This window comes from Pseudochaenichthys georgianus, chromosome 19 (assembly GCF_902827115.2).
Source record: "Pseudochaenichthys georgianus chromosome 19, fPseGeo1.2, whole genome shotgun sequence".
Taxonomy (NCBI): Eukaryota; Metazoa; Chordata; class Actinopteri; order Perciformes; family Channichthyidae; genus Pseudochaenichthys; species Pseudochaenichthys georgianus.
The window spans coordinates 22,022,248-22,042,634 of NC_047521.1; the positions used below are offsets into that span (position 1 = coordinate 22,022,248).

The 20,387-nt window shown below is 42.2% G+C and overlaps 1 protein-coding gene across 1 annotated transcript; it reads left to right on the plus strand.

Annotated features, from left to right (window-relative positions):
• Positions 1-1,063: 1,063 nt before the first annotated feature.
• sbk1 (SH3 domain binding kinase 1) lies at positions 1,064-15,045 on the plus strand. Its single transcript, XM_034106687.1, has 4 exons — positions 1,064-1,614; positions 8,109-8,350; positions 10,495-10,697; positions 11,177-15,045. Exons 1-4 carry the CDS (start codon positions 1,577-1,579, stop codon positions 11,999-12,001), a joined length of 1,308 nt encoding a protein of 435 aa, XP_033962578.1. The 5' UTR covers positions 1,064-1,576; the 3' UTR covers positions 12,002-15,045.
• Positions 15,046-20,387: the final 5,342 nt, after the last annotated feature.

Sequence of the window (20,387 nt, forward strand, 5' to 3'; positions counted from 1 at the left end):
CGACCAGAGAGGGGGGGGGGGGGGGTATATCCAGTCTCCGATAGTGTTACGTTATTATGAGAGTGCTCTGTTTGATTCTGAAATTGTATATATTGATATAAATATATGTGTGTGTGTGTGTGTGTGTGTGTGTGTGTGTGTGTGTGTGTGTGTGTGTGTGTGTGTGTGTCTGCATATGTAGCCTGTTATTGTCTCATTATACCGCACTGTGAATGAATCAAAGTAAATATATAAGTCATCATGAACACATCTGTCCGTCAGACAGAGGGCTGCTGTGCCTCCTGTCATCATTAATGGACGTCTCTTTAAAATGACCGCTCAGAGGAGAGGAGTTCTCATTTCTCTAACCGCCTGCTGCTTCCCCTCCTCTCCTCGGCTCCTCCGCTCGCATCTCCTGTGGGCGGGACTAAGTATCGAGGATAGGAGTCGAGGAGGGGAGTTAGAGAAATGAGAAAGGGCCCCTGGCTTGATTTACCGAGTTGATAACCAGCGTCGTAGGACCGCTTAGCGAGATCTCGTTTGTTAGTTTGTTGTTGTTAGTTTGTTGTTTGTTACTCAAACATATCCAGGGTATGTTGAACTGGCTTCGTAGTACAGGGCACAGGTGGCTAGCAGCGCTAATGTCAAAGACACAGACAACATTATATTTGTATTTTACCAGGATGCAGTGACACAAATATTTGGGAAGGCTTAGCCTTATAGCCTACAGCACTCGCCGCCCCTGGTAACAGAGTATTCATATACTCTGGTATTTATACTTTCACCTCAGTATAAGATCTGACCTTAACCCAAGTACAAAGTAGCAACAAATTGAAAAACTCCAGTAAATTAAAAGACACTCAAAATCCTATTTACAAGTACTTGAGTAAATTAATAACTTTATACCACTGACAGCAGGCGCTAGGACCCAGGACACGTGCGCGTATTAGTTAGCCAGAGGGTGGAGACGGTGAACAATGAGGGAGCTGACTGGTAGGACCAGCAGAGCATCCGAGACACCCCCCAACACCACCCCGCCCCACCCTCCCCATACTCAACCTCAGAGTCCCGCTGGACTGACGGACACAGCAGGCTGACCCGCAGACAGTGAGAGACACCGTTTTTGGAGAGAGTGGGAACATTGGTCCATGCATGCTGATGCTGCAGGGCGCAGAGGTGTTGCATGCGTGGATGTGCGTGAATGGGTTTGCCTCCGCGTGTGTGGTGCTGAACTGGGTCATGCGGACCACTGGAGGAGCAAGAGATAAACACTCCTCCTCCTCCCGCTGCTTGGCAGGTTGAGATGGTGGGCGCTCAGAGGAGGGATCCCAGCCTGTCTCCTCATCTCTGCCTCCAGTGTCAGACGAGTTAATCCGCCTCCGATAGAAAAAGTAAAAAAAAGAGCATCTCCAGAAGCAGGACGGGCATCTTCTTTCTTCTTCTTGGGCGGGCAGCAGAAGGCACTGAAGAAATCTGAGTCAAGCTGTTTTTTTCAATGGACCTGCGTGTTTTTAAGCACCTTTAGTCTACCTGATCCATAAAAGAGGAGCTTCGTCCGTCAGCTTCCTGCAGAGCCCGGTGGAGCAGAGCAGCTGTGATGCAGGACCATGGAGGAGAGAGACAGGTCGCCAGCAGGTGAGTGTGTAACACCTAGATGCACCCTGAGGTGTCTGCAAGTCTGAAAGAAACTGATATATGTTTAAAAAAAAAAAAACCTGAGTCAAAATCTGTTTTTTTCCATCTTTAATGCACACATTTTTTGCATTTTATGTAGTTTTTTATTTAAATAGCTTCAATTTAGCACGTCATTCTGATGATTGTTTTCTGAACCCACTCTCATGGACAATATTTATACTTTATACATTCACCTTTTATACAGTGTCTCATAAAGCATCAATGCCAGCAGCTTTATTTACAACTATCATTAACTCTTTTAATGGTGGAGCTTATTACGCGATTTAATGTGCATGTACTCGTATAAAACAAGCACCTTTTTGCTTTCCCCATGCTTTTCTGATACGGTCATGTGCTAGATGGATGCGAGGACATCAGTGGGAATCCACTTAATGGCCCTTTATACTTTGCCCGGGGCAGACAGGTGATATCTCTCATCGTTAATGCTGTCTGATGCATTTAAATGAGCAAAGTCTGGAGGATGGTAATGGACTCTCAGTGAAAGGGAGTTAGCCTAATACACAGGGCTTTTTCAGAAACATTGTTTTGATGGAGAGAGGCAGCAGTGATGGCTGAGAGCTTTAAAGGAGGAGTTTATCCCAAAATCACATCCAATTCAGAGTCAAAGTTGCTTTTTTAATAAAAGGTATGTGTAGCTTATAATGACTCCAAACAATTTAGAAACTGTAAACATACGGAATGCTTTCATTTTTTAAATACAGTTCTAACATCAGCAATCAGACGAAGCATTCAATTCCTCCAGAATGGACATGAACATGGTAGAAAATGCTGCTGCACTGATAACACAGCAGCAGTAATCTGAAAACAAATATGCCTCAGGATCTGACTTCAACTTCATCTTCACCAAATCTTCCTTGTGAAATCCTCCATCTTGAAATAAACAAAGACATTCTGGCAGTCAAAACAAATGTCCCAAACATGGTCTGCAGAGATAGGAGGGCATCTGCCACCACAGCTAACACATGAAAGGACTACGATCTTATGGATTTATATGGAAACAGGAGATCCCAGACAATGTCCCAATCCAACAGCTGGCGCGCGCACACACACAAACACACACACACACACACACACCGAATAACCCATTGGTGCATCTCACACAGACTCTAACCTCTAAATAATGCACGGTTTCACAAAAATGATGGGGAAATGGGGTCCAAACACAATCAGTCTAATAAAAGGAAATCAGACTAAATCACAGTCTGGCAATAGCTGAGCTGCTATAGGAAAGCATGGCTGCTCAGAGAACAGAAAGGAGGCAAACACATGTAGAGGACTTGTTTTTAATTCTCATCCATAAAAGTATGCGCCCTGCTGGGTGGAAATAAAGAACCACATAATATCTGCTTCCTAACCTGCCATTATGTTAGTGAGAAAGCAGCTGCGTAATGACACCCCTGCCAGTCACAATGTACATAACGTGCACATGCATTTGTGAGTGGGTGTGTGTGAGCATTAATGTGTGTTATGCATAATTTGCAGCCATGCTTGTATATATTTTACATTTGATATCTTCCCTAAGATGGTTATTTACCACTGTTTGATTGTTTGGGTAGTCCATATTTTTGCAGCAATTTGCAAACAAAGCATAGCTGGATTTGAAAGAGGGAGAGACAGAGAGGTTAATTGCAGCCTCAGCAATCACCATTAGTGCATTGATTGTGGTTAGAGGCTATGGTATATGAGCCGGATGCAAATCACCATAAAGTGTGCCTTGAAGTGGAGGGTGAAATAGTCTGAAAAAAACAAAACGGGAGCAGTGTCCTCCTTAGCGAGGCTCTTACATCATTTCGCCACGCCCCCTTGTATACCCCATTTTTTTCCTTCTGGAGCTCAGAGTCACAGTTCCCCATGTATTTGACATCAAAGGGACATGGTCTTCAGCATGTGCTACAAAGGGAGGGATGCTCCAATTTAGTCTCACTGGATTTCCCCAATCCTGCTCTTTCACTCTCCCCTTTTCTCTCACTTTCTTGTCACACGAAGCCTCCCTTTTAAACTTGAGGCTACTGGATTGTAAGAGAGGGGGTTACAGAACAACATGTTCCCTTAGTCTTTATTGCAGTGATGCTTCACTGTGGAATGATTCCTATACAGGACATGATTACAGTGATGGCAATGTTGACTATGTTTATGATGAAATTTGAAATCTAATGCTCTAGTTTCTAATCCTGAAGCCTTAATCCCATATTACATTTTGATTTATTGAGAATCAGATTTATTTATTCATCCCACAAAAAGGACATTTGAAGATAGAGTATAGACAGAGACGAAAACACTATTATCATAAAGACACATTCAGGTAGATAAGTAGCAGCAGTATTAACACTATACTTAAATAAATGTAGCATTGTATAATGAGGTGCAGTATATAGTACAATTATTATTCTGTGGTGAGATGTCTCTTTTTATCAGTGTGCCCATTTTCTTCTTTGTGAGGCTTTTGTGGACACTGCACTGTACTCAAACTGAGTGTCCTTCACTTCCTGTCGCACATTTCCACTCTCAGTCATTGTTTGGATCCCTTTAACCTTGGGATATCCCTTCCCGAAGTGGAGGTCATCCCAGCAGGAGGCGGGTAGCAGCCAGTGCTCCTGCCAGCGGGCTGCAGATCCATTGGATGTGTGACATACAGTAGCCAGAGAGAGTGAGGCATGATGGGAAAAGCAGAGAAGGGGTTATACAGCACTCGAGCCCCAGTGGGGGTCCTCCATATGAGCAGCCGGGCAAAGCTGAGAGCATATGATTTGTTAAAGTGAGTGACCGTGGCCCGGTTTGATATAAGTCATTTGTTTCAATTCTGTATCCCATCCACATTGAAAGGGGACAGACAGAACTCAAATACATCCATGAGTTGTTTTTTCTCAATCAGTGAGAGAAAACACATCAGTCACATCCTATTTCATTCACTTTGTTCACGTTGACCCCTTGGCATGGCACGCTGGGCATTCTTACAGTAAATTGGGCACAGGAGATCAGTCTTCACACATAATGACTCTTCTGCCGAGAGCAAAGCAACTAGTCCATTAGCATAGTAGCATGAGGCGAGCTCTGCAATCTATTTCTTTCTTTCATTAGTCCCTCATTTGCTTTTTCTGGAACAGACAAGAGAAAGGGAGGAGAGGCGGACTAAAAAGACCAAAGCGGCTGATATGCTTTGTGTAGAAATTGTAAAATATGTGTTGAAGGTGGAACATCCACTCTATTGATGTTATTATTTTTCCTCAACATAATTTAGCTACTTTCCTAAATATGAATCTGTATACATGTTAGAGTTCTGTGAAGTCTTAATGGGTTAATCAGCATGTCACAGTTCATTGCAGCTGTATAACTGAAGGTTCACCCTGGGCAAACTGCCTGAATACACACTTATTGTCAAGAGTCACATGACAATACTTCAGATATTTGTCCATTTGCAATCTGAGCTTCCAATGTTAACGCATTTTTAATGTCGAGACAGTTATTCTCTGGAGAACAAATAGCCCTGTCATGAAGACAACATTGAATGCATTAAATATGCAACCATGCCAAGCATCTGCTCTATAGCATGCTACAGCTTTGTGAGGCTGCACTTAGACAAAGCTGTGATTCATGCTAAATGCTAGTACGTTTCCATGCACATACTGTAATGACAAAGCTAACACGCTGATGTTTAGCAGTTATCACTTTTCCAAGACTCCCATCTTAGTTTGGCATGTTAGCACAAATCAACGATGGGAATTACACTATTTAAAGTCAGAAACCTAAATATTGGACAAATTGAAAGTCTCACTTTATACTAAAACATGGATGTGTGCACCATATTTGATGCCAATCCACCCAGTAGTTAAAAACCAATTTTTTTGTTACCTTTTGTGCTCGAAGAAAAGTCTGGGATCACCAAAGTAAGTCTATAAACTGAAATTATCTCGTCACAAAAGTTTCCATCTTAGAGTTGTTGAGTTATTTCAGTCACTAAAAAGGTGGACTAATTTATTTGTCAAGGTCTGTTTATTGAATTTGGTTTTCTGACACTAAAATATCAGAGATTTTTTATCACAATTAAAACACCCAAATATTGAGGTTACAAGGTCTGACCAAAAACAGTTAAAGAGGAATAAGTGAGAAGCCCAAGGATCTGTTCACAGATCTTCTACAATGAGTGGGACTGGCTCAAAACCAAAGCAGTTTCTTTCTTTTAAGCCAAGTCTTTATCTGCATTTGAAGCGTGTTGCTGTTACCTTGTCTTTGGTTGCCTCAGAGGACAGTGGAGGAGCAGAGGGCAGCGTGGGAGATCAGTGGGGCATGTGTGGTCGAGCACGAATGCTGAGTCGTGCTGAGGCTCACAGCTGCTCCCTCTCAGAGGTGGGAACACAAAGGGCCTTTGATAGAGTGTCATTGTGCGACAGATACACCAGTCCGTCCCCCCCCCACAAACACTTAAAGAGACCACATAACTTCATCCCCGTACCTCAGGGGCACTACGCTGCAGTTTCTGGTTCCCATTCACAGCGTCATCATCACAACCCGACCACTCATCACATTTCAAGACTCTTAATCCAGTTCTGCAGTGTGTGTGTGTGTGTGTGTGTGTGTGTGTGTGTGTGTGTGTGTGTGTGTGTGTGTGTGTGTGTGTGTGTGTGTGTGTGTGTGTGTGTGTGTGTGTGTGTGTGTGTGTGTGTGTGTGTGTGTGTGTGTGTGTGTGTGTGTGTGTGTGTGTGTGTGTGTGTGTGTGTGTGTGTGTGTGTGTGTGTGTGTGTGTGTGTGTGTGTGTGTGTGTGTGTGTGTGTGGGCGTGTGTGGGCGTGGGCAACACATTTCACATAACTGTATTGAGTTAGTTGAAAGCTATAATATTAAGTTGAACCTCATTGTTTTGTATTTAAACTTAATATTGCTTTTTAAATAACCTAATATATGTGAAATCTGTTGACATAAAACATGTATTTAAAGTCAACGTTTCAGTTATAGGCATAGCAAACGTGCTTCCAGGAAATGTGCTTCCAGTCCTGTTTAAATGTTTAATCTCCAAACATTGACCACAAACTCATCCTGATAATGATCAAATTGTGTGTTGACTCGCCGGAGGCTCCACAGTGGGCACGCTGAGATTGAGTAGGCTACAATATGCATAGTCCTTTGCATAAGCATCTCCCTGGCCGTGATAACATCAAGTTATCTACAGAGAAACACACAAGGCACTTTCTATTTCCAGTGGACTAAGTATGAGCCAAGAACAGAGGGCTAAAAATGGTTGCATCCTATTTTCGTTTTCTCCGTCTAATAGCTGCATCGCCCTCGTCCAACAGTGTAGCTGAGGAAACTCGACAAGTTCAGAAAATAACCATGTTTTTATCAGCTACACATTAGTTACCGTACCGTACATTAATTCAGCCTTTTTCTACCAAAAACGCTCCTGCCAGTCGACATGTTTGGGTTGCCCTCGTCTGAGACGGGCTGCAGGGAGACGAGAACAAAGCATTTTCCTTTTGAATGATGGATGAAAAAGGCCATCAGTGAAATTGTTTGTGCTGATTTGTTGCCTATTAGTGTGCGTCGTATGGGTGTGCGTGCTTTGCATGATTGGATGATTGCATTTGATTGTGTGTGTGTGGGGATTGACGAGCACTTGATTGCACTTCATTTCCTCCAAAGGGTCCATTTTGTTTGTTTAATATTTGTTTCACCGCAAATGAAGCTTACCTGCACAGTCACTGATCTCTGATTTTTGATTTGTTGTCAGTTGGTTCATTTGGTGCCAGTCTGACTCCATCCGAGCTTGCAATTAAAGCAGCTGTTCGTGCCCCCCTCCTCGGATCAATTTGACCTATTTGAAACGTGGCACTTTTGAAAAATCAGCGACAACTTTTCTTTTGCAGTGTTTTTTCTTTTTTCCCCCTCTTCAGCATTTCCACCTGAACGCCTACTATGCAAACCAAATGTGTTTTCGAGGCTAAACAACCTATTTTCTGAAACCACCACTGATTGTTTCTGCTGTTGGAAATTGTAAACGTATGAATATGATGATCTGGGGCTTACCAGTGCATGTTTACCTTGAAACTGTCAGCTCTTTCCACCTTTTTCCGTTTGTTAGTCCCTCTACCTGGCCATATTGATTTCCCATAGCTGTCTGCCAGTAAGTGCTGTCTGAGACCGGCTATATCTGAAAGCTGGCCAGAGTAATCTGGAGGGACGGCAGAGAGTCCAATGCATTTACTGAAAGCAGTTCCCCTGTTGATGCCATCTTTGAATTGATTGTATGGAAATCAAGCTCTGTTAAAGCCTCCCTGAGTTAACCACCCTTTGGGATACAACGTGCAGACACATGGATGCATGCCGACAAAAATAGAAAAGAGTGATTTGTAATAAACACAATCCTGCATAACATTTACATCGCCTGCCATCCTCATAGCAGAAGAGAATCTGACTGATCCATGTTTTTTCCTCTTCATTTAGTCTGCCCCACAGCGTCAAGGCGTGCCTGTCTCTTTCTCCATCTGGGCCGGGACGGGTGGGCAGCGGTGGGGGCTCACCTACCTCCAAGATGGGCTACTGCGGGGGGGTGCCAGTGGAGGACATGCAGGCCCTGGCCATCACCTCTCTGTCGGCAGCAGATGTAGCCAAACAGTATGAGCACATCCGCGAACTGGGGAAGGGGACGTACGGAAAGGTGGACCTGGTGGCACACCGGACACAGGGTGAGTTATCTGTTTCCCTGCTTTATTAGAGGGTCTTAATCGGTGGTGGAAACGGGACTCAGATCTTGCACTTGAGTAAAAGTAGTACCAGAGTGTAGGAATACTCTGTTACAGGTAAAAGTCCTGCATTCAAAATATTACTCAAGTCAGACAGGAAACAAAATATACGTTAAGTGCGAAAAGTACTCATTAGGCAAATTGGCCCATTTCAGAATAATATGTATTATATGTTTTATTTATAATTATCCATGCATGAATGTGTTTATCAAAGCTGGTAAAGGTTGAGCATGTTTATTTACTTTGTATACGGCAGGGTAGCTGGTGAGTTTACTCCAACTAAAATATAATTTAAATCATCAAAAGTAACTAAAAGTATTAAATAAATGTAGTGGAGTAAAAGTACACGTTTTGCCTCTGAATAGTGGGGTAGAAATACAAAGTAGCAAAGAATGTAAGTACAAGTGTCTCAACATTTGAATTAAGTACTTTCTTTGTTACTTTACACCACTGTTCTTAATATGCTTGTAATGATTGTATGCGTTGCTTGAATTGTACTTAACAGACTGTATGTGGTTTGTCTTGTGTGTCATGTTTTCCATTTTGTCTTTTTGTTTATGTATGTCTGTAAGTTGTTGCTGTTGTCGGGACCCCCTTGAAAACGAGATGGTGCATCTCAAGGGGTTTATCCCAATCAATAACAATTTCTATATATATACAAAAACAAAATGTCATTTTGGAAAGCAGTGTTAGATCTCCACATTGTGCCTGGATGAAGATAACTGGCTAAGGCAGATCAAGTCGCGGCAGTAAAAAGGTTTTGTAAAGGATTTTCTCGTAGGTCTAATGTGTAATCCTTGGTTGTAAGGAAATCAAGGCTAGAGAGCTGGTGCAGCCTGAAAGCGGTGAGGCTCAGCACTTTAAAGTAGTGAAGAGGGGCTGAAGGGGCAATGGATATTTTGAGCGCTCTCAAAAGCTTGTTTTTCTGCAGCTGTGATTAGGAACAGCTGGTTGTGTAATGGGAACAAGATTCATTCACTGTACTTGTTTATATGAATGAATGTGCTATAGCAGCTGCTGCAAAGGCAGGGTTGGGTGATTGGAAATCTCTCCACTCCCTGACAGTGTCAGGTAACACTTCCAAATTCGCTTACGATGCTTTGGATCATGCCCTGCCGATACCACCAGGCCCATTGAGAAGGAGTTCTTGATTGTATTTTAGTTTGTGATTTGGTGAAAAACGATGGAAAATTGTTGGTGATGAGGCTGTGTCTCGCTTCTACCAGCAGCACATGTATGGCCTAGTTCAAAATCGACTTATTCATGGTTGTCGCCTTTCTTTATTCCATCCGTGTCTGATTAGTCAGTTAAATCCATTGGCGTGGGTAGAGAGAGACAGAGGCTGTCTTCCCGTTTGAGTAGTCGATGAATAGAGTGATGCAGTGATGATGTTTGTAGGCCGACCCAGGAGTTAGCATTGCAAAGGGGTCACACACACAGTCATGATACTTAACATGTTTAGTTCAGCAAGATAATCTCCACGTAATAACACTACTTTGTGAATTTTGAAGCGTAAATGTTAAAAGTGAAAATCGCTAGTCCATAAACAAACTACTTTATGGTCACATGGCATCACCACCACTAAGCTAAAGGCGGTCTCGTATCGGCAAGATGACGTTGTGTAGCGTCTTCTAGTCACTTGTTAGCAACCGCCATTTTTATGACACATAGAAGCTTCAGACATGCACGAGTGGGGTATTTACTGATATATAAAACAAAACGTTAAAATCCCTTAGGCTGGTTTAACCACAGACCTTATTTCAGGCTTCTAACCACATGTTCAAAAAAACACTGACTTTGACACAAGGGAACCGGAAGTAACGAAATGCTAAGTTATTTACGAGTTTTATGACTTGATGTGCCCCACTCTATTACATCTGAAACTCTGGGAGGGATTGTAATGGACATGTAGCGCTATTGGCTACTCTTTACGCCATTACATATCTGCGTCATGCCCTCCATGTCTCACAGTTTTCACTGCTCAATATGCATAATTTAATAGCACTCTGCTCGCATTTACATTGGGCTTTAGTACACCAGAGCTTAAATGTGACCATCTATATGTATTTCTATGATTTTTTGTATAGGGACCAAGATAGCGCTGAAGTTTGTTACCAAGAACAAGACGAAGCTCAAGAGTTTCCTGCGGGAGTACAGTCTAACGGGCTCTCTAAGCTGCAGCCCTTTCATCATCAAAATCCTGGACGTGCTCTTCGAGACGGAGGACAGCTATGTGTTTGGACAAGAATATGCGCCCGCTGGGGACCTTTTCGACATCATCCCCCCACAGGTAAAGCTATCATCCTTTCTTCCACCAATCACCATCCTCACTCAGCCAGAGCTGCTCCAATCACCCGCCTTGTTCACACACAGCAGTTTTAACAAGCTCTCCTGGGATTGGAGCCTTGTCTTTGTCCCGGTTTCCTCACTGCACAAAGGTCTCTCTTTGCTTTAGTGCTATTTCAGTTCATGCGCTTGGAGGACTTCAAGGTTCTTATTACGACTCATTAAAAAGGGTTCAAAACTTGTGTTTGAGTTTCCCTTTTTTGAGCTTTTCACTTTTTACCATGATCTTTTATTCTTCAACTCAACATAACCATCACCTACTCTTTTGAACTCTAATCTACTCACCATGAAACTTTTGACAGATATTGCCTCCCGTATCTTACCTCCTACACAGCTGTATATATTATCTATTGGACTGCATCAATCTAAATCTATGTTTTTCTGCCTTCCTTTCTCCTTCCCTCCACTCTCTTCTTCTCTCAGGCTGGTCTGCCGGAAGAGATGGTCAAGCGCTGCATGCAACAGCTGGGTTTGGCCCTGGACTTTATGCACAGTAAAAACCTGGTGCATAGAGATGTGAAACCTGAGAATGTGCTCCTATTTGACCGTGAGTGCCGTCGCATCAAGCTGGCTGACTTCGGCATGACCCGGCGCGTGGGGAGCCGTGTGAAAAGAGTGAGTGGCACCATCCCCTACACGGCGCCAGAGGTGTGCCGCGCTAGCCGTGTTGAGGGTTTCCTTGTCACCACCAGTCTGGATGTGTGGGCGTTCGGTGTGCTCGTCTTCTGTATGTTGACAGGCAACTTCCCCTGGGAGGCCGCGCTGCCGGCTGACGCTTTCTACGAGGAGTTCCGGCGCTGGCAGAAAGCTGGGTGTCCTGTGGGGACGTACCCGTCTCAGTGGCGCCGCTTCACGGATGATGCCTTGCGCATGTTTCAGCGCCTGCTCGCTGCTGAGCCAGAAAAACGCTGTGGAGTCAAGGACGTCTTCTGCTTTGTCAAGTACGAGCTGGTGAGCGAGCTCAGGAGAAGAGCATCCTGCCGAGCCAAGAGAGGCGAGAGGTCAAGCTCAGGAGTTTGCACTGGCAGTTGCACCCCGTCCTCGTCCAACACCTCATCACGGTCCTCCCACAGACACCCTGAGCCCTCCACCCCCCCTGGAACAACCTGCCTCCGCCCGGCGCCGCTCAAACGCAGCGTCCTGTCTGATCCGCTGTCTCCCAGAGAGGAGTCTGGACACCAGTCGCCAGGCCGAGACAAGAACAAAAGCCAGATGGTGATGGCAACTGCCATCGAAATCTGTGTGTGACCACACAAATGTTAGCAGTGGACACTCGCTGGCTCCTCACAGTAATAACAAGCTGTGAAGTGGTGTTAATGACAGCCACTGAGACTTCAGTGAAAAAGGAGAGGTACTTTAACCATGAAAGAGAAGCTCAGGATCACATCCCCGCCTGTGGAAATGGACATCATCAATCAGCGGTACACACTTGGACAGCTTATCCCTGGTACATGCCGTTTAGGTTTGATTTGTGACCAAAGACTCTTCTTCCCGAGCTGAGAAGCGGTTTAAGAGTCCGCCGGTGTTGCTCCTCTCAGCAGCTCAATCTGCCATCCAGACTTTTGTGTTTTCTGTCCATACACTGTGGTGGTGCTAATGATTCTATGATTAGACTTGCTTTCTCACTCATCCCTCCATGTCTCTTTACTGGTCTTTATGTATCCCGAGGTACAAGCTCCAGGGAGGCCAAAAATGATCTGTTGATGACATTATGTTAGAGGCCGGAATCTACGCAACTTCTTTCGACTGCCATTTCTCAGATTTTCTTCCAATTCCCAATGCATAAAATGTGTCTTTTTTTCAAGGTAAAAGTGTTAAAAATAGAAAAAAACCTATATGTAGCAGTTTGTATGAGATGTTTTTTTTATGTCTGTGTCTAGACTAGAGATAGGCATCACCTCAGGACACCTCAGTGGGTCACTTTCTGTTTTATTATTAATGGGAATAGATTGACTGGCTGAAAAACACATCTTTGCCACTTCTGCACAGCTCCCAGTGAGATTCAATTCAATGTAAAAAAAATAGGCTACAGGGACCGAGCATTTTCTGAGTGGAAAGGAGGTGAACAAAGACGGGGAGAAGAAATGTGTTTTCTATTATTTCTTTTTTACCTGCTGTGTTTATTTGGGTGTGTGTGTTTCAAATGCTCAAGCACAAGAATTTTGTAAAGAGGGAGAACTCTTCGTGAAAACTACCACTATGTATTGTAAATATTTTTGATATTTCTAGGAGTACACCGTGTTATCAGGTAGTTCAACTATGTAGCACTACTAATTTTCTATCACCGATTAAGATGTTTTACTTTTAATGTTGGGGCAATGCACTGTATGTAGCAACAAAATAAGACAGAATGTAGAGTATATGACAAAAAATTAAATATATAGAAATATGATCAAGAGCCTATCACAATGTTGAACATGGTAGCAGCAGCTGCTCTTTTATTGTTTTTGTGTTTGTTTTATCATGTTTTCTTTTAGAGATCTGCCACACAAATTGGTGAATAGACACCACTAATGTTCCTATCATCATGAGCAACATTCATTTCCTGTGTAAAATCATCATGCTCCACGCTTGTTAATGAATAGCTTGTTCTTCTTCATTCAATCGGTTAAAGATACAGAAAGGCTGCTTTGAGAAGTGGCAAATTAATTTCCCAACACTACAAAAGGTGTTCCAATATTTGATTATCAAGATGCAACATTATCACACAATCCTAACTGCGCAGAATATGTTGTTGCACCTGTTATGTTGGCATTATTTCTTATTCTCCTGCCTCTCTCTGGGAATTCATCCAAAAGTATCACTCGAACAGCAGAGCCCAGGTGTTTATTGTCTGGATGGATGACCTCTGTGTCACGTATGAATTTTTCTGGGAGCTGATGATTAAGCCTGACCAGCTTCAGCTTCCAAAGAGAAGATCCTGATAATGATAAAAGCTTTTAAAAAGCAAAAAGCAGTGTAAGATTCATGTGAATGCTTCAACGCGTACCATTATCTGTTTGGCTTGGAATGAGTTATAGTTACGTGTGTGTGTGTGTGTGTGTGTGTGTGTGTGTGTGTTCATTTTACACTCCTTCCATGATCAGCTCTGTCACTATAGTGACAGTGCTGCTTCTCCTCTGGTTCCCCTTCTCTCCTCTTCTTGAAAACCGAGTCTAACTTAGCCCAAATGAAACAACTGGTCGCCAACCTGCCTCCAAGTCACCCACCGCTCCTCATGACAGCTGCTTAGCTTATTATACTGGGTGACACCTTTCTGCAGACTTCTTTATCCAGCCTCATCAGGCTAAATCAAAGCTTTTGATAGTCCCCATCAGTCCCTTGTCTCTTTCCATACTTACTCTAGATTCTGCAAAGGAGACCTGATTGAGGCTGAAGACTAGTCAAAGGGATGTATTGTGTGCAGAGAGGCCCCATGGGATCTGTCCAAAGGTAATCCATCAGTCCATCGTGGAGAAATGTGAATTAGCCCTGCCTTACATCTCGCCATTCTGTCAGTGCGGTGTAGAATCTCCATAGTAGAAAAAGACAGAGACTTGGTGGACGGTAAAAAGATAATATAAAAGTAATGCAATTCAACATAATGCAACTTAACTGAGTGCAACATTGCATACCATAACATGAGTGATAACATGAAGCATTATAACGTGATGCACCATGACTTGATGCATCACGACTTGACGCATCATGACTTGACGTAATATAACATGTTGCATCTTAACATGACAAATCCTAACATGACACATCATACCATGACACATCAAAACATGACGTATCATAACATGACGTATTGTAACTAAGTATTATAGCATGACTCATCTTAAGGCATATTTGACCATAAGGAATCCTATCACAAAGCATCATGACAGGACAAAACATATGACTCAACATAACATGACTTATCATAATACAACGCTTCAAAACATGTCACGTTACATGACTCATCATTACATTTAGCCCGTGTCACAGTGATTTGATGTGAGCAGCTGGCTTTGTTAAACATCATACTATTAGGATTGTTAGACTACTATCAGTTGTTGCAATGTGCAAGACTGTTTCTCATGGACTGTTATGACAGGATTGTCAAGTTTAATAATGGGGTGTCAAATTATTTCATTATTATACTGAAGCTTTAGAGAGTAGCCTCCCTTTGCCCATCCTGATCCTATGATCAAGCTGTTTTCTGCCAGCAAGTGTTGTTGTAGAATCTCATGTAAATACTAAATGTACTGTGTCTTTAACAAAAAAATTAAATAAACACAATGTTCATATATGTTAAATAAATAAATTGATGCACCACATCTCATGGCTCCGGGATATTTCTCTGTGTGTTTATAACTACTGTGGTGGTATTTCTTTCTGCCTGTGTATGCAAGGCTAATTCAGCTCTGCTTTGCACGGTCCCCAGACTATACGATGATGAAGGTCAGCTTAAATCACATGTTATTTCCAGAGGCTTTGGTCTGGTTTGCCAGCAAGCCTCCAGTCCAGACTATTTTAATATGCTGATTTATTTCTGAAACCCCAATCAACACATCTGTAGATATGAGTTATCTGCTGCCCTCCAATGAGTTCAAGGACAGCCCGAATATGGCACGATAGACGAGAACAGTTATCAGCCCGACGCCCCTTCCTACTCAGCTGTTGTGTCGGAGTTTGCTCAAGTTGTTATCAGACAGAGTTAATACAGTGGCAGCAGGCTGTGGTGTATCTGCCATGGAGAAAAGATAATTAGCTCGGACAATGCAAGAGGACGGAAAGGTCAGCCATGACACGCAGGGCTTGTGTAGTGAGTGGAAGCTTGTCCTTTGTGATAGCCTGTTCCCTGGCCTTAAAGGCTACAGCCGCCTAGTGTCAGTGTAAGAGTCCTAATTGTGTTTGATCCATGAAGATTGAAGAGGCTGAACTAAGGCTAAGACAACAAGTCGAGGGAATTAAAAGAGTTTTAAAAGGTAAGGTCACTTAAATCACAAAAGGCACATTGCCCCCATTTATCCCTTATGTCAAAAAACTACTTTTCTCTGTTTATAAAGCATGAAAAAGGGACATTTCGTTCAACCCTAACCCTGACCCTAACCCTACAACATCTTTCCATTTTGACAAATGCTGGACATCAACATTTTCTCTGACTTCAACAGCGAATATGACTTTTAACCATCAAATATGAGATACAAAGCCACATGTTTGAATAAGGTTAGAATAAAGCACTCTTTTGTCCACCAGTCAAGTTAAGTTAAAATTAAATAGAGGGTTCAATCCCAGATCCAATGTATGTTAAAAAGGTCTTGAACTAATTTGTCTTCATTGATTATAATGTTATGTTAAATGTCTGTTCTCTTGTTTCTTGAGTCATTGTTGATGTTGCAAATACATCTGCTGTGATGCAAGGACAATTTCCAACTTCATTTAACAATAAAGATTCATCATACCGAAAACAATATCAGATTTCTCAGGATAATTCATAATTATGTAGCTTTGTTCCATGGCTAAATACCAATAGGTTTAATAGGAACAGGTTTCCCCCTGCCAATTTCCGTTGAAAAGACCCTTTGAAGTGTCAGCAATACTGGATTTGTTCTTGCTGCAGGTTTCAAAAGACCATCAACTAAACCAAATTGATTCCCAGGACTGGAGGAGTCTGGATGTAAAGCCTTCAGTAGGTGGTCCAGGAGCGTGGACGGTTAGGAAAGTGATCCCTCTGGATGCAGCTCTCTCTGTGAGACCAAGTGTTAAATCCTCTTCAGTCATGCTCTCTCAGCAAGGGCTGATGTCGGTAACATGAGGCGACTGTGTGACTGACGGAGAAACCATTCACTGTCCTCATGTCACCATTATCTCTGTGATGTGCAGTGCTGACAAATATGACAACGTTTCCAAAGAAGTGCCAGCCTCCCAAAACCAACTCTCACTCATCTTGATGAAATCTCTGCATGAAATGTTTGTCAGAAAGAGGAATCTGACACATCCTTGCTGCTTTGCCGGTGTACCTGAATCAAAGGGCGAGAAATAAATCATTTAGATGTCAAATCAACTCATGTGGAGTTGATTTGTTTAACATTTTGATGAACATATAAATGAAACAAGGTAATCCTCAAATGTCTTTGTAACTTTGGACGGAGACAGTCAGCTCAAACATCTTGTAGCTAACAACCTCCAAATTCTGCCTGGTAACACTTCAAATACTGTATATCTTTCACATACACAGACTTTGTGTAAACAGATGTCACAGACATGTAATTACTGAACAGTTCTGTCTTGCTGGTGAACAACAAAAATATGCAGCTGCTGTGTATGCCCTACATAAACCACCTGGTGGTTTGCTTCAAAGGAAATGCAGCTGTAAGTGGGAAAACAAGTGCAGGCAAGGCATTCTTCTAGAGGTTGAATGCATAGTAAACAAAGAACAGAGATATTTTTAAGTTTTCTTCTTCTCAGACTGCAGAGTAATGTAATGTTAGCTCATTGAAACACCACAGGGAGCATACTGTACAGTATTAAAACCTCCTGCGTCACTTCAGCTTCCTGCCTCTGCACCTACAGATGAATCACTCCGAAAACCCTCGTATGCAGCATGAACTATTCCTCTGTCCCTGATGTATTTTAGAAAAACAGCTGCAAGCATGACACTGGAAATGCAGCTGAAAATGTTTAAAGATGTTGTAAACTTGCATAGTGTTCTCAGCATGGATTGACTGAGAAGGGAAGTTCCCCGCTTCCTCAGATCTACACTCGGGCATCATGCTAAATAGAGTCCGATCACAGCGGGAACGCTGGGAATGAGAAGGAAAAAAGAGAGCGGGAGAATAGCAGAGGAAGAAATGTGTCAAGTGGGACGAATGTGTTAGAGAAGTCACACAAGGACATCAAACACTCAGAACAGTGGAGTCATTAAAAAATTATCTTGTTTATACTGAATTTTCTCAGTTGTTATGCAGCTGCAAACCTGTATCCCTTTAGAAACCTTTTTGTGTGTGTGATGCCTATGCGTCTAAATCTGGTCAGTGCCAGACATAAACTCTCAAGACAGTGTGTGGTCATCTGCCACCATTGCTATAGCAACTGAGACGGTCCCAGTTTAGAAGAGTTGGTTTTAGAAACCACCAATATATTCCTCGGTGTGGAGCCACTGTATGAGCACTTACTGAGTATTTCATAGGGTATTTTTGTTGATGCAGTGAATGATACTGAAACATTTTGTCCTTTATGTTCAGAGTGGGTGTTCTCTCTCCAGCACGGAGGGATTATTAAGCTGTTTTTGCTGCATATTAGCAAATCTCTTCCTCAGGACAAAACGTGTTTAAGCTGGCAAGCATCCAGTAGATTATGTACAGTCAAACCAGCCATTATGAAGTGTATCTGTAACAAGGAGTGTTTGAACCCAAATGCAGCACACAGGAAACCAGGAACAGCTTGTAATAATGTTTAATTAAAAAAACTCAGCTGGTACAGAGCAGGGCAGAGATATATAAGAAGTCCACGCTGACAGGCCAGTAAGGAGCAGGCAGAGGGTTGTTCGAGGACAGGTAGAGGAATCGTGAAATCAGGTTAAATGCAAAAACATTTACGGGTTTACGGGGAATCAGACAAGAAAAGCAGGTCAGAGGTAGGCAACGGGAAATCAGCCCAGAACAAAACGCTGGAGAGTCATGCATGAAAGGGTGAAGAACAATCTGGCAGTGAGTGTGAGAGCATGAGAGGCTTAAATAGGCTTGATTGCAGATGAGATGCAGCTGGGAGCACAGATGAGGTGGAGGTGGGGGTTTTGGAAAAGTACTAAAGTGCAGCAGGTAAGGAGAAGTAACAGACTGTCGACTGTGGAAGCCTATTAAACAGGTGTTATCAACAGGCAACACAATTCAGTATTTGTGCAGATTATGTGCTGTTTCCTCCAAAATGCAACCAAAATCAAAGCCTCCAGACATGGTGAATTACATTTATTTTTCAATCACCCTACTACTGAGAAGATTGACATATTAAATCTGCTATGATTTCCAGTGTATGCTACATAATGGATTTAATGACCCTTTGAATCATTGTGTTTGTGTGACCTCCTAGTCCGTCCTCTAGCGCCACAATCAGGCCAAAAATATATAATGAAAAATCTAAATGTGATCAAATACTATAGCCAAAAAATGTACCAATAAGTGTAATGCTTTAAATTAAACATTCAAGATATGAATAGACAGATTGCAGATTGTGCGGGTTTAATAGATGGATTTTCAATTCAATATGGAAGCATCCTGCAGTGTTAATAAAGGGGCCGTGAAATATGTTATATGCTCAGATTGAAACAAACTTAATTTCGCTTTAATTCAGGAGTCGCATTTGAAATCTGTCACCAGAAAGCATCCTAATTTATACCAATACCACTCGGGGCAGATATAATCCCTGCACTTTGAAAGCCTTATCGTCCGCTACCCAACAACATCTGTCATCTGCCATGCTTCAATACTTTCAGCTGTTTAACTTAAGCCCACAAATCCATGGCTTTGGTACCACCATTGGTTTTAAGCTTAATACATTCTTCACTCTGTATACCTGAACATCTTTAAATGCACAGTTGAAATAAATGTGAAAAAACAACAAGTAATATGAGGCTTTTAGACTTGGAAGAAAACATTTGACAAAATAAATAAATTATAGGAGGGAATTTTTTTTTTTATTGAAGTAACTGAGGTATTTTTGTCTCAGTTGTTGATTCCAGGAGATGTTAGAATTTACAGTCAAAACAACTTCAAATAAGTAAAATTGAGTGTTACCTCACATCATCAAAAAGATATGTATAAAGCTTAGCAAAATCTTAATAATTACCATAATCTTTTTCTCTAAATCTGATGATAGGTATTAACTGTAATTGAGAACTGGATCCATTCAAGTAAATGCAAAAAGAGTAGGACCTATTACATGCTGATTCTAAGTCCTCAAATAATACATTTAGTTATGCATGGTTCATTTAAGGTCTCAAGAGAGACAGACAAGTACCAATACATGTTCCACTTGAGAAAAGGCAAATAGGATATGCTGCCTCTGGCCAGTGGCGGATTTAGGATTGTAGGAGTTAGCCCAGGAGTTGTTGGGGGGGGGGGGGGTGCAGGGGTAAAGTGCTATTTTTTACAAGTGGGGGGTGGACCGAACATCCTTTAGGGGGGTCATCGCCTCCTCTTGGGGGGTCCGGGGGTATGCTTAAATATTGAAGTTAAAAGCATCAATCTGGTGCACTTTGAGAGCAACATTAACCCTACCTTAATAATACCTTAAAGCGGACAAAAGGCACTGGAGAACACTTATTAGTTAACACCCTTTAATGAAGCAAACTAATGCCTTAAAAACCTGTTAAGCCCCGAGCCTGTTTTTCAGGTTTCAGGCTCGAAAATGACATTCCCAGAACAAATGACCATATCTTCCCTTCTAAAAGGGTTAAATTAATAATCTTTTTTCTCAAAGTAATGATAAACCTGTGAGTTAGATGTAGAAAAGTCAGATTCAATATAGATGTTTTTTATTTTAAAGAAAATTCAGATTGAACATGGTAAAAAACTGTAAATTATAGTGTCCGTCCAAAAAATATGTTGTACTTATAATGAAAACTAACCTTGGATGATGGGTTAGTAGACTAAAAGCTTTAGGAATCCAA